The sequence below is a fragment of the Pteronotus mesoamericanus genome, unplaced genomic scaffold, assembly GCF_021234165.1.
Source record: "Pteronotus mesoamericanus isolate MK-2021 breed Mesoamerican mustached bat unplaced genomic scaffold, CSHL_Meso_final contig_20, whole genome shotgun sequence".
Taxonomy (NCBI): Eukaryota; Metazoa; Chordata; class Mammalia; order Chiroptera; family Mormoopidae; genus Pteronotus; species Pteronotus mesoamericanus.
The window spans coordinates 24,731,160-24,746,093 of NW_026555085.1; the positions used below are offsets into that span (position 1 = coordinate 24,731,160).

At 37.3% G+C, this 14,934-nt stretch overlaps 1 protein-coding gene across 4 annotated transcripts in view; it reads left to right on the plus strand.

The window, feature by feature from the left end:
- ZNF451 (zinc finger protein 451) overlaps positions 1 to 14,934 on the plus strand; it is a 77,480-nt gene that overhangs the window by 46,466 nt on the left and 16,080 nt on the right. For 2 of the 4 annotated variants that reach the window (XM_054569530.1, XM_054569531.1), the window contains exons 11-13: positions 1,357 to 1,497; positions 2,469 to 2,599; positions 3,494 to 3,680. In XM_054569530.1, coding sequence (XP_054425505.1) covers positions 1,357 to 1,497; positions 2,469 to 2,599; positions 3,494 to 3,680 — 459 coding nt within the window. Of the gene's footprint in view, positions 1 to 708; positions 973 to 1,356; positions 1,498 to 2,468; positions 2,600 to 3,493; positions 3,764 to 14,934 lie in introns of those variants that run through there. The other 2 variants (XR_008528769.1, XM_054569532.1) reach the window with 2 other exon arrangements.

Below are 14,934 nucleotides of genomic sequence, written 5' to 3' on the forward strand. Positions count from 1 at the left end.
ATAATAACTTTTGGTAAGTTTTACCATGTAAAGTGGAGACAATGAGGACAGGTGAAAATTTGGCTAATAAAATATTTTTATGAAATAACTGAATTTTTACAAGCTTGCTCTCTATCACATGTAGATCTCAGCATCACCTTAGTCAGCATCACCTTAGTCATGGTATGTTTTATGTAAGAAATTATTAACTAACATCCTACAGACCTGTATAACTCTACTCCAAATAGTAAATCAGGGGTCACCCCATTTTGTTTTCTTGTGCTTTCTTTCTATTGCTTTTCTGATTACCTTTTTTTTTTAAAGATTTTATTTATTTATTTTTAGAGAGAGGGGAAGGGAAGGAGAAAGAGAGGGAGAGAAACATCAATCATCGATTGGTTGCCTTTTGCAACCCCCTAGCTGGGGACCTGGCCCATAACCCAGGTGTGAGCCCTGACAGGGAATCAAACCAGCAACCTTCTGGTTCACAGGCCGTTGCTCAGTCCACTGAACCACACCAGCCAGAGCCTGCGTACTTTTTAGGAATTTGGGTTTTTCTTTATTTAATAGAAGATGATTGTACTATCTAAATTTACAATCAATGAGAATTTAAAGAAAAGATGTAAAATGACAGGTGGCTTAGAAATGGGAGGAGATGCGGTAGTATACTTGAAGGAGTCTCTGTTAGCTGGAGCAGAAGCTATTCTAAAAATAATTTCATATTTTAAGGCTTACGTTGCTACCACTGGAAACTTTAAGACTTTGTCAAGGTAAAAAAGATGAAAGAATGGACGGGGAGGAAGAACGAGAGTTGGAAAATTGTGGAAGATGGAAGAACTTGAGAGAACCAATAAAAATGTGTTTGCGGTGAAGGTACTGAAGTGCCACCAGTACCTATAATGCATCACTTCATGTGCTCTATGAGGTGTTTAATCACAGAGCTAGAGGGCTACTAATAAATTGGTCTAGATTGGGGAAAGAATACAATTCTGGTGGGGAGAACATTCTTAGCAGGTAACCTTGAAAATTTTACTTTGATGGATGATGGTGCAAAATTTTGGTTAGCCTTAACACTTGTTCCTCTCGTATGTTAATTTTTAAAATTCCTTTCATAAATGATGTTTTAAAAAAATAGGATCAATGGTCTATATTTTTAGAAAGGATATATAATCATTTCTGAAATATTTAGAATATTTGAATCTGGTTTAAATGTGCTGTATCTTGTGTAGGTTTGGACTTTATGAAAAGGATTAGATAGACATAATGTGCAAGATTAATGTTTTGCATATTAGTTCTCTGGTATCCTTTAAACTTGAGAAATTAAAATGTTTTTAGCTAATTCTTACCAAATCCATGTTAATGTTTCTCTCTCCTTAGATGAAGTTGTTGAGCTTCCAGATTTGGATTACCTGCGAACCATGACTCATATAGTCTTTGTAGACTTTGATAACTGGTCAAACTTTTTTGGTCATTTACCAGGGAATCTTAACCAAGGAACATTTATTTGGGGCTTTCAAGGTATGGTTAATAATGAAAACATTTGAGATCCCCCTCCCCTTTGTTTCCTTCTTAGAATGTGGTTTGCTTTAAAGGATGCCTCTTGAACCTTCCTGAATAGAACATAGGAACATAATTAGAATATTGTCACTTTCCATTATAGTTACTCTGCTAGAATATTTTCGTCTTTGCATATCCCTGGGGAAAATTTTAGCTCTATTTGGTGATGCAAAGTTTGTGGATCTTTAGATACAGATTGAAAATGCTTTTGTTCAATACCTGCAATGTTCCAGGTACTATACTTGGTGTTACTACATGCTCACTGATTGAAAAATACAAGGAAGTAGGCTGAGAAGTTTATTTTTTCCAAGGTATAAAAATAATAAATAGCAGAGTTAGCTTTTGAACTTGGGTCTTGTGGTAACTATGTTACTATGTTACTACTCAAAAATGTTCAACTTTATGTAAATCTGTTTACAAACCATTGACCAAATCTTGGAGAAAGACTTTTTGATTTATAGAAGTTTAATGTAATATACTTCATATTTGATAGAAAGTCACATATAAAGAGGAATATTGAGATGTAAGATAAAAGTACACCGACCCGGATAAGTTAGCCAGTCCAGCCTTTCAGTAAGTCTAGCTTTGCTGATAGTCTGTTATGTCTTTCCACTGAACAGCCTTGACATTGTTGTAAAAAGCCATTAATGATTACATTTATAAGAATGATACCACTCAAAGAATTTTCACACATTACTTTAGATTCTCAGCATCTTTGTGAGTTTTCAGATGAATAGGCAGATTCAGAGAAGTTGGTCTACTTTCCAAGGTTGTAAAGCAACAAGATAGTGATACCTACACTGACCTAAGTACTTCTGCATTCTAATATGGTACTTTCTCTCTCGGAGAATTTTTCAGTGTTTTTACTTGATAAAATTTTCAGTTGTATCTAGTGTTCTGTCCTTTTTCTCCTGTTTGACTATCACTTATAGGAGGAAACACCAATTGGAAACCTCCACTCAACTGTAAGATCTATAATTACCTGAATAGAATTGGATGCTTCTTCCTTCATCCTCGTTGCAGTAAAAGAAAAGATGCTGCTGATTTTGCCATATGTATGCATGTGAGTCATTGTTTCATTCAAAATCGAATGTGAATCTAGGACGCATTGTATTTTTTCCCCACTTTAATCATAATGATACTGTAGACCATTCTTTAGTGCTATATTTTTGCATAAAACCTTCCACATCAGTTTCTGTTTATGACTACTATGAGGGAAGGGACCCAGAGCTGAATTATTTACTGCTTTATCCCTAACTTCTAGCAGAATCTTCTCTACTATTGGCAATGTCAACTGTTTATGGAATATATGATCAAGAGATGACACAGTACTTTAGATGTACTAAGACACTTTCACATTTTGAAATCTCTGAAAGTGGGAGGCACCTTAACAAGCACTGTTGGCTAGACAGGATTTGTCTTTGCTTCTGTCTCTGCCAGTCACCTGGAGAAACAACCAACCTGAGACCAAGTTTAAATTAAATTATCTGCTTAAGGGTTTATATGTCAACGTATAAAATAAATGCAACTTATTTTATATTTTATTTCTGCCAACTTGTTGACATCTGATGCTTATGTTTTAAATCACAAGAGATTTCTTTTTCCACCTGTCCAGTGCCAAGATTAAGTGTGCAAAGTATATTGCTTACCTTTTTCTTTGTGATTCATTTATAGCAAATCAGCTTTATTGTAAGAGCCTCCTATTGGACTCCTTTTGGCTTTATTTTTTGTCCTCCTTTCTCAGTGGCACATAAAGTAGCTTACCTTATAATTGATGGTATTTTATACTTGATTAAATGTGGTATATTTCATTTATGAAGATAGAGATTTACTTTGGGGGGAACTAGGAAACCAGCTAAATATACCTTCCTATGTGTGTTCATTCTGAAATAGATAAAACTTGATTTGAAAGTCAGGTGCTGATTTTCATCAACATATGCTGTTTGTTCCAACCTAGGCTGGCCGTCTAGATGAACAACTACCCAAGCAAATTCCTTTCACCATCCTTTCAGGAGATCAAGGTTTTCTGGAGCTAGAGAATCAATTTAAGAAGACTCAGAGGCCAGCACATATACTAAACCCTCACCACTTGGAGGGAGATGTGATGTGTGCCTTGTTAAATAGCATATCTGATACCACCAAAGGTATGCTGCTGCAGTCACAGTGCAAACCACCCAAGAGGAGGAGACTTCACTCCTGAGAGAAATCAATAAACTGCTGTCCACTCGTGAGCTGTTGCCTACTCACTAAACTGTCATGTTCTCATACTTCTATCTTTTTTATTTTTTCCTTATCTCACTTCTATTCTTTAGTTTTTTTATAATGGAATGAATTCATAATTTTCTGGAACCTTTTTGATCTGATAGAGAAAAATTTATATTCATGTATGTGACATATTCATGGTATGAAATAGTGTTAGTACAATTTTACAAAGCTAAGAATCCAGATCTTCGTTTTGTTTCTGACATTCCAAATTTTTCAGAAAGCAAAGTTCTTACAGGTGAATCTAGAAAGCAGTAAATAATAATATATAAATACCTGCCCCTCCCAAGAAAAAGACCATTTAAGAGGTCGACAGTGACAAAATGAAACCCTGAAAGATCTTCAGTTTCTTGGAAGGGGACTTTTCTGAGATTGTTCAAAGAACGAGAGTACTAATGTCCAATTTCACTAACCAATATTTAAAGAAGAATGTAACTCTAGAGATTCAGAAGGATTCTTTTTTCTCACAGTTTCTGAAATAAATGTGGATAGAAGAAATAAAATAATACTTTTTAAATATACTAAAATTTGCAGCCATGAATAACATTCGAAGGTATTGATGAATGACCTAAATGAAAAAACTGACGACTTTTTGTCATTTTTATTACATGCCTTTAAATTTTCCAACTCTGCTCACCTTCTAGCTATTTTTTGTAGTTGTCCAACTTACTTGGAGCCACAATTTGATTGAAAACCCATTCTGAAGAATTTTACTGTATCACTCATTACAGCGAATTAATTCACTTCTGCAAACATAGCAGTCATTAATGGGAAGCCAACTGTGCTCTTTAAAAGCAAATCAGCTGTTTTGTATATTTATGTCATGCCTTAGTATTGACTTTTACTTTTCTATTCTGTGAATTTTTGTTTTCATCCACTTGTTTTTTTAAACCTTTGACTTTTTAAAAAAATCTCTTTTTCCTCCACAATTGCTATTCTCTTTCCCTTAACATTTATTTAATACCCTGTAAAATACTTAGATTTTTACCTTTGCCACCATGGACAAACCACATTTTTCTTCTCTTTTGTTGATGCTTTTGAGAGTGTTTCTTTTGCAATTTAGAATGTGAAACCTGTTAAGGATTTGCATTTATTTTAACTTTGGAATGAGCGTTGCAGTAGAGTAGGTCTGCATGGGTGTATTAGGGTTGGAGGTAAGATACAGGTTATTGTAATATGCTTATTATGCCCTTCCGAATGCCTCTTTGGCTGTAGGGATTTTTAAAAATCATTTGTTCATCATCAGTGCTTTTTCAAACTTACTGCTCTCTAGGAGCACATGTGTACTTTATCCTGAATTTTTGTGAAATGCAGAGATTGTGCAATACATAAAGAATGGCATGGGCTTTGGTTTGAATGCTAATTTTGCTGCTTCCTAGCTGTGTGATTTCAGGCAAGTTACTCAACTTTTTCTGAATCTCACTTTTCATACCTATAAGGTTGTAAGAATTAGTGATACGGTTGTAAGAATTAGTGATATGTATAAAGTGCTGTATGTGCTTAATAAATAGCAGCTATTTTTATTGTTAATACTGTAAAAAGAAAATATGATTCCCAGCCACTAGATTTTTTCCAATTTTCTTATTTTAGTAAAATACACATAACTTAAGATTTACCTTCTTAACCATTCTGAAGTGTACAGTTTAGTGATATTAACTACATTTACATTGTTATGCAGCCATCACCACCATCCATCCTCAGAGCTCTTTTCATCTTGCAAAACTGAAACTCTGTACCCATTATACATTAACTCTCCATCCTCTCCAGCCTCTGGCAGCTACCGCTGGACTTTCTGTCTCCGATTTTGACTACTCTGAGTATTTCATATAAGTGATATCATATAGGACTTGTCTTTATGTGACTGGCTTATTTCACTTAGCATAATGTCTTCAGGTTTCATCCATGTTGTAGTCTATGTCGAATTTCCGTCCTTTTTAAGGTGGAATAATATTCCATTTTATGTATATACCCCATTTTGCTTATGCCTTTATTAACTGATGGATACTTTAATTGTATCCGTATTTTAGCTGCTGTGAAGTGAGCAGTGTGCAGCATTGATGTACAAATATCTCTTTGAAACCCTGCTTTCAGTTCTTTTGAGTATACACTTAGAAATGGAATTGCTGGATTATATGGTAATTCTATTTTTAATTTTTTGAGAAACTGTCATAGTGATTGTCACAGGGACATACCATTTAATTTACATTTCCATTTTCATTGCAAAAACTTGCCAACACTTGTTACTTTCTGTTTTTTTGTGTTTGATAGTAGCCATCCCAGTGGGTGTGAAGTGGTATGTCATTGTAGTTTTAAGTTGTATTTCCTTAATGATTAATGGTGTTGAGCCATCTTTTTATGTGCTGTGGCCACTACATTTTAAAAGTAATGAAAATTATTAATATTACGGCCCTAGTTGGTATAGCTCAGTGGACTGAGCGCTGGCCTGCAAACCAAAGGGTTGCTGGTTCAATTCCCAATGTAGGGCACATGCCTGGGTTGCGTGCAAGGTCCCCCGTAGGGGGTGTGGGAATGCAGCCACACATTGGTGTTTCTCTCCCTCTCTTTCTTCCTCCATTTCCCTCTCTAAAAATAAATAAAAATAAAAATCTTTAAAAAATGCTTATTAAAAGAAAAGAAAATTATTACTATTAAGTGGCCAGAGAAGTATAGAGTCCTTAGGTCATGGTATTTTATTTAGGTCTAGATTTAAAGATGCTTTTGTAATTGTAAAATTAAAAAAAATTAGGGGGGGGGGAAGGCAGAGACAAATGTATTTAAAAAGTAAATAAATTAATAAAAAAAAAAAAATTAAGTTATGCTGAGTTATGCTGTGTTCAGATTCAGTTATCTGATTGAAAACAAAATTTTTTTCTTCATGGATGACTGAAAGGCATCACATTGCCTGGTAGTGAACTTTGCGCAGTAGCTCCCCCCATCTGCAGGGGATACATTCTAAGACTGCCAGTGGATGCCTGAAACTGCAGATAGTAAGTACGAAACCCCATGTATTATGTTCTTTTCTATACATACATACATACATACATACGTATCTTTTCACTTAAAGGAAGCGGTTTACGACTCCTCTGGCATATCCGAATTGCCACCATCACTACTTTTGAGCTTTGGGGCCATTATTAGTTAAAATAAGGAGCACTTGAACACAAGTACTGTGATACCATGACAGTTAATCTGGTGACCAAGACACTACTAGGACTAAGTGACTAAAAGGCAGGTAGCATATATAGTTGACCTTTGCACAGCACAGGGTTAGGGGTGATTACCTCCTGCAGCTGAAAATCTACGTGTAACTAGTCAGCCCTCTGAATATATTAGATTTCCAGCCATGGAGTTGACCATTGAACAATGTGGGTTTGATTTATGCAGGTCAGTAGAAAGTATCCACGTATTAGTGGATCTGTGCAGTTTAAGCTAGTGTTGTTCAAGGGTCACCTGTACATTGTAGACACTGGACAAAGGGACGATTCATTTCCTGGGTGCTAGTGGACCTGGATGGCATGAGATTTCATCATGGTACTCAGAATAGCACACAATTTAAAACTAAGGATTATTTATTTTTGGAATTTTCCATTTAATATTTTGGACCATGGTTGACCACATGTCACTGAAACCACGGAAAGTGAAACCATGGATGTGGGAGACCTCCTGTGGTAAGAAAATCACAGAGCAATCACTTTATTGGATAACTTTATCATATTTCCTAACAAGTAGCTTTGCAAATAGTAGAGTAATAATTTTTGTTAAGGAATGATATTTAATATGTCTCGGGATTTAGAAAATCTCTCAATCCCCCCAAATACTATAACTGTTGTTGGGCCTTTAGGGTAATTTTGCTTACAAGAATACCCGGATAGCTTGTTTCATCTAGCTGCTTAGCACAGTGTTCCTATCTTCAGATTTGACAACTGGACAGTTTCTTAAGGCAGTGTGGTTTTCTGGAAGGAGTCAGTGGACCTTTTTGAGAATCTGACCAAAGCTTTCTCTGCCTCTTTCGCTAAAAATGAACATGTGTACACAATATCATATACAGTTTCCGAGGATTTGTGGTCTCAAGGCTCCTGGTAACCAACCAACCAACCAACCCATAAAACACTTATTTTTAGGATATGATGAAAGTTTATAATATAAGTAACATAAAATAGAAGCTCTCTCATATTTATCATTATTTTATAAGGAATCTAGCGATTTTTTTCAGGTTTTTAAAATCACATAGTATAGACAAATGATATAAATTTGAACATCTTGTTATTCTCTAACTTTACAGAAAGTTTTCATCATTAAGACCAGAAAGTAATTTTGTTAGACTGGAACTTCCTAAACAAACACAGACAATCAATAGTGTCATGAGAATCAATGATCTTACAGTATTTTTTATTTTGAGAATTTAATCTTTGCTAATTTTTCAGTTAATTGAAAGTTTTTTCAGGAAGTACTTATCTCAGTAAAAATAGAGATATTCAGAGTTGCTCATTTCATATATAGATGTCCAGTCATTTGGCCATAAGATGTCACTCTTTTGCTTCATAGGAAGGGGACAGGTAGGTAAGTATAATAGCTTTCCTACTGGTACTTTTTTAGATCTCTGACTTGGTTAGTTAAGATTAAATCAATTACTCTTTGTAGCAAGGTGGGCCTGTATACTAATTTTGAGATTTAAATGTGTTGTGGTTTTTGCCCTATAAATTCTGTTCCTAAGCATCAGGCTTTTAGCACCAAACTTTTTATTAGAGCTATGATATATGAAAGATATTTATATCTTCATAGAGATATTTAAAAATATTTATCTGTCTTAGTTGACACCTTTGGCCTCCTTACCCATCATCAACTCTATTTTATAACACACTTATCCTTACTTCTTTAAAACTTGCCAAGATAGCCCTGGCTGGTGTAGCTCAGTGGAGTGCCAGCCTGCGAGTGGAAAGGTTGCTGGTTTGATTCCCAGTCAGCATGTGCCTGGGTTGAGGGCCAGGTCCCCAGACGAGGGTGTTCGAGAGGCAACCAATCTATGTATCTCTCACACATTGCTGTTTTTCTCCCCCTCTTTCACCTTCCCTTCCCCTCTCTATAAAAATAAAATAGAATCTTAAAAAAAAAAACTTGCCAAGATACATGGCTCCTTTAAAGGTGGTAATCCTAATCAGGGAAGCCAGATAGACTCTTTTCTTTTAGACCTTTTACTTTTTTTTTTTTTTTTTTTTTTTTTGATATTTGAACTTTTATTTTTTTAAAGACTTTTTATTGTTATTCTATTACAGTTGTCCCAGTTTTCCCCCTTTTGCCCTCTTGTGTCTATCCCACCTCCCCCGCTCCCACAGTCAATTCCCACGCTGTTGTCCATGACCATGGGTCATTCATGTATGCTCTTTAGTCCCTTCCTCCTCTTTCCACCATTATCCTCCTCCGACTTCCCCTCTGGTCACTGTGAGTCTGTTCCTTGTTTCCATACCTCTGGGTCTATTTTGTTTGTTAGTCTATTTTGTTTATTAGATGCCTCTTATAGGTGAGATCATGTGGTATTTGTCTTTCACTGACTGGTTTAATGGAGAATATTATGCTAAGTGAAATAAGCCAGCCATAGACTTTCTACATTTTATTCACAAATATATGTTCATTAACTTAAGCCTCATATTTCAAAACTGCAAATATAACTTTTCACATAAATGTTTTATTTATTTTTAATCCTCAGTGGAGGACATTTTTTCATTGCTTTTAGTGAGGGGGAAGAAACACTGATGTGAGAGAAACTTTGATTGGTTGCTTCCCATACGTGCCCCTTTGGGGGCCAAACCCACAACTTAGGCATGTGCTCTGACTAGGAATTGAACCGGCACCTTTTGGTGTACAGGACGACGCTCCAAACAACTGAGCCACACCGGCCAGGGCAGATGTTTTAGAGAAGAGGAAGGGAACTGACCTTTACTGAGGACTTAGTATGTGCCAGCCACCACACTAGCTGCTTTTTATATTTGTAGTTGGAGATGTTTAAAGAACTTCCACATGTTATTGAACCCTCTTTGCAACACTACAAGTTAGTGTGTGTTAGTTTACCCCATTTTATAGTTGAAGTAGAAGTCCAGAAAGGTTAAAAGAAGCTATATGTGACCACATGTGTTTTTCTCTTCATCAGTATCACTGATACAAATACTTGATTTTATGATGTAGAGAGAAACCAGTGTGACTTACTGTTTCACCATATTCTTGAAAAATGGAGAGTTGCTCTGCTGCAGTCTAATGACATTTGCAGAATCAATTTGGTAAAGATACCAAAATGAGAGAGATTTTTTAAAGTAGCAGTCAGGAAAATGTGTGTCGTCTTTTATTTTTTTCAGAAAACCAGATTTGATTGTGGGTTCTGGTACTTAAAAAAGTAAGCTGATTATTTGTGAAACATAGCCAAGGAAAGTGATTAGCATTATAAGATCCCAAGGATCTTTGTCACATAATTAAATAAGCCCCATTTTCTTTCTTGTGACTGTACAAATACAGTCTACATGTGATGAGTATATGCTGAGTTATACCAGGCAAGCACCATTTTTCATTTACCCAGTATGATGTTGCTTCACTGCTTGTAATACATTCTCCATAAGATTAAATGACTTTGCTTCTTGTTTATAATACACTGTCCATACATTTTCAGGTTTTTTGGTTTGTTTTTACTTTCCAAAGTGTTGGATGATTGCACCTACCTCAGCCAAACTTCTTGATTGGATTTCTGAGTTACAGTTTTTCACTATTTCATTGGTGATGGCCATTGTTTATATAAAAAATTCTGTGTGCTTTTAATGATATTTTTATATAATAGAACTTGACCTTACCTTGTAGCTTAGCTGAAAAACAGTAACTTGATTAATGTACTCAATAAGACTTTTTGTCTTTATTTTTAATTTTTTTATTTTTTAAATTATATTTTATTGATTATGCTCTTAACAGTTTTCCTGATATATCCTTCTTTGCCTGCCTCCACATAGCACCTGCCTTCCCCACTCCCTCAGGAAATCTCCCCACCATTGTTCATGTCCGTAGGTCACATGTATAAATTCTTTAGCTACTCCATTTTCTATACGGCACTGTACATCCCCATGGCTATAGTGTAATTACCTATTTGTACTTCTTAATCCCCTCACGTCTTCACCAATTCTCCCCCCTCCCGCCTCCCATCTGGCAACCTTTTGGCAACTACTTTTTTTCTTGTCTTTAGGACTCTCTTTATCTTTAACCTTTGGCTTTTTAATAATGATGTGTGTTGGAGTGGGCCTTTTTGCATCCATCAAATTGTGACTCTGTGCTTCCTGGACTTGCCTGTCTCTTACTTTCACCAAATTAAGGAAGTTTTGTTTTTCTCTTTTTTCAGATAGATGTCCAATTTCTTCTCTTTCTCTTCTCGTTCTGACATCCGTATGCAGCAAATGTTGGACCTCTTAAAGTTGTCCCAGAGACTGCTTATACTATCCTCATCATTTTGGATTCTTTTTTCTTCTTTTTGTTCTGCTTGGTTGTTTTTGCTTCCTTATGTTCCAAATCATTGATTTGTTTCTTCATCCATTCTACTGTTGTTTCCTTGTAAATTGTTCTTTATTTCAATTAGTGTCTCCTTTGTTTCTGACTGGGTCTTTTTCATGCTGCTGAGGTCCTCACTGAGTTCCTTGAGCACCCTTATAACCAGTGTTTTGAACTCTGCATCTGACAGATTGCTTATCTCCATTTTGTTTAGTTCTTTTTTCTGGAGTTTTGATCTCTTCTTTCATTTGGCCCATGTTTCTTTGTCTCCTTGTTTTGGCAGTCTCCCAGTGTTTGTTTCTATGTATTAGGTAGAGCTGCTTTGACTCTGCATCTTGGTAGTGTGGCCTAATGTAGGTAGGTGTCCTGTAGGGTCCAGTGGCACAGCCTCCCTATCACCGAAGCTGGGTCTTGAGGTGCACCCTTCATGTGGGCTGAGTTCACCCTCCTCTTCTAGTTGAGCCTTGGTTGCTGTTGGCAGATCAATGGGAGGGATTTACCCAGGCCAGTCAGTTGCGAGGACTGGGCGTGACCACTGACTCATCACCCTCCCTTCTGCCCTCCATGGAGGATCAGCTGTGCAGAGGGCATGGCGGTGATGCTCTGAAGTGGTCTGCTGGGTACGCAGGCTCTGGGGTTTCCCACCTGGTGCAGGCCAAGGTCAGCCCCACCTGTGTTTTGCCTGGGGACACCCTGTCTGAGCAATCTGAGATGGCTGCTACTTGCACTGGGCTTGGAGATCCCAGGTGAAGCCAAGCTGTGACTCTAATCTGGGTGCTGATAGGGCTCAAGCCAGCTGTTGCTTTTTGATAGGATTTAGAAGACAAGAGGAGCCATTCTTATGGAAAAGCAGCTTGTGTGAGCCCTTAAATTGGGTGGAGCAGAGCTTCTGTGGATCTCCAATGTGGGTCACACAGTTAGCCAGGTTAATGGAGTCTCAGATATGGCACCAGCCTACCATTTCTGTGGTAGGTGGAGCGCTCATCAAAGGGACAATGGCTTCTGCTTACCCCAATGCCAGCCACTGCAGTCTCTCCCTGTATACCACTGGTGCCCTTCAAGCTACTATCCCGGTGGAGGAGCTCAGAATGAGTGAGTCTGAGTAGATGAGTCAGTGTGTGGGTTCCCCAAGAGGAACTGCTTAGGGCTTAAGCAGCCTCCTCCACTGACTCAATCCCTACTGGTTTTTGCAGCCAGAAGTTGTGGGGACTTAGCTTCCTAGCACTGGAACCCTGGGCTGAGGGGCCTTGTGTGGATCTGGGACTCTTCATTCCCAAGATGTCCCTCCTGAATTTTTATCCACACAGATGAAGCCAGCATGGTCCGCATCCACGTCCCTCCTACCAGTCTGGATGGATGTGGTTTCTTCAGTCCCGTAGTTGTCAGACTTCCATTCAATTTGATTTCATAGTTGTCAGACTTCCATTCAACTCAATTTCTGACATTCCTGAATGATGATTGTTCTATACTGTAGTTGTAATTTTGATGTGGTTGTGCAAAGAGGCAAGCCATGTGTGCCTATGTTGCCATCTTAACCAGAAGCTAAGATTTTCTTTTTAAAGACGGTTTTGTATGTTCAATTGTTTCTAGTTCTTAAGTAAATTAAACATCCTCATTGCAATTTTATGCAAAGTATTAACTTATCTCAAATATTTTTTCTTAGGTAATACAAGGATGAACCTGAGCCTAGGCTGTTATGTATTAGTGAATTCAAGTTGAAAACACATTTTACTATGCTTCAAGATAATTTTTTGAATCTGAACAGTCTCCTTGGCTGTCTGGTTTATGGGCCTAGGACATTTTCATATCTATTTTGTTTGAGTCTTTGGCAATACATGGGGTGTAGGCATTAAGCACAGTTAGTGTCTGTAGAATCATACCAATTACACAGATTTTAAAAGCCTTCTTAAAAATTGCATGTAAAAGTTCACCCATGCTCTCAATCTTCTGACAGTACAGATGACTGAAGCAGGAGAAAGCTCTGTGGAATAGGCATTATATAAAATAATGGTTGAACGTCATTCTAAAAGTTTACCACCCTGTTGTTTCCTCAGCCTGTTAATGAAATTATAGGTTGTTGCTTTGGACAGCTTCCCCAAAACCTATATGATACAGTTCTGTGCAAAGTACTAAAAATCGGAAGGAATTCTGTAGTACTGGTGGAGCTGATTGAGGCAAAGGAAACCATTTTTAATTTTTGCAACCTAGTGTCAAACTCATCCACAGAATTCAACCTGCAGTTTTGCTTTAGGCCTTGTATGCAATGATGAATTTTTAAATAAAAAAAAAATTGTATTACTTAGAAGCATTCATAATGTCAACAGAACAGCTGCAGCTTTTTTTTTTACAATTACAAATTGGTATTCAGTTAACAGACAATTATTTCATATAAACTGCATCAGTCAACTGAAGATGATAAAGCTACCATCACCACATATAACTAATGTGTGCTGTGCACTAACAAGAACCTGCTTTAACTTTCCATGCCAATTTACAGCCCCATACTGCACCAGGCAAGGTTAGTGGCTCCTGAAAATACCACCAGGATAGGGCTACCTAAAGACATATTCTGTAGTGTATTAACTATAAAAAAAGACACTGTACAGTTCAAAGACAAGTCATACACAGCCTGACATTTCAGTTTTTTTTCTTTAAAAGAAGGGAGTTGTATACACGAGGGTGAAATGCTTTATGGACAAGAAAAATACTACGCTAGAACCGTCTTACTATCATCGTCATCATCTCACTCCTCTTCGCCTTCCTTATCTCCCACCTCTTCCTCCTTTTTCGTGCTTTTTTCAGCTTTAATGATTTCCTTCTTCGCTGCATTAGGCTTTCCTTTAGCGGGATTGACAAGTCTCCTTTCAATACTTCTCTTTTAGCTTAGCCACCGCCTTTTCATCAGGCTGTCTGTCACCTGCAGCAGTATGACTCCACATCCCTCCCAGCTTCTTTGCAGCATCACCAGTGGATAGCCTGGGGCGCTCTCCTTTGGTTTTGGCAATATTCAAAACAAAAGAAGGAGGCTAAAGGAGCCCTCTTGGATACATTGGGATCCTTGTGTCTTTTTTGTTTCCGCTTTAGGAGAGCTCTAAGTTTTCATTTCTCTTTCATAGTGGACCTTGTCAGCCTTTGCCTTGTCTTTAGATTTGCCTTTCTTTTTAGGAGATTCGGTCTTCCACCTCTCTGAGCACTTGAGTTGACTCAGGCATCTGGGTGCTTTTTCATGTGGTCCTCCCTGCAAGTTTGCAGAGAGAAAGCCTGTGATGATATTTTGCCTCTCAGTTTAATAGGATCTCCTTTGCCCACATTTACTTACTTTTCCTTAGTGAACGCAGAGCTGGCCCAGTGTGGGTCCAGCTCACACTTGCCTTGGCATGCTGTTTCTATGGAGCCCAGTGTACTGCAATGGCTGTCAGTAATGAATTGTTCAGGCCAGTTAAGACATGCTGCTTTTGACTGGCCTTGACTTTGCATTATAATAATAGAAAGCTCGAGTATTTTATCTTTGTACCTAATATTTTAAGACTTAATTTGTTCTTCAAACTGTAACTGTACTGTTTTATTTTCCTAAAACATTGCTTGAAATATTTGAAGTAGCAGATGCGTGTAACAGAGTGT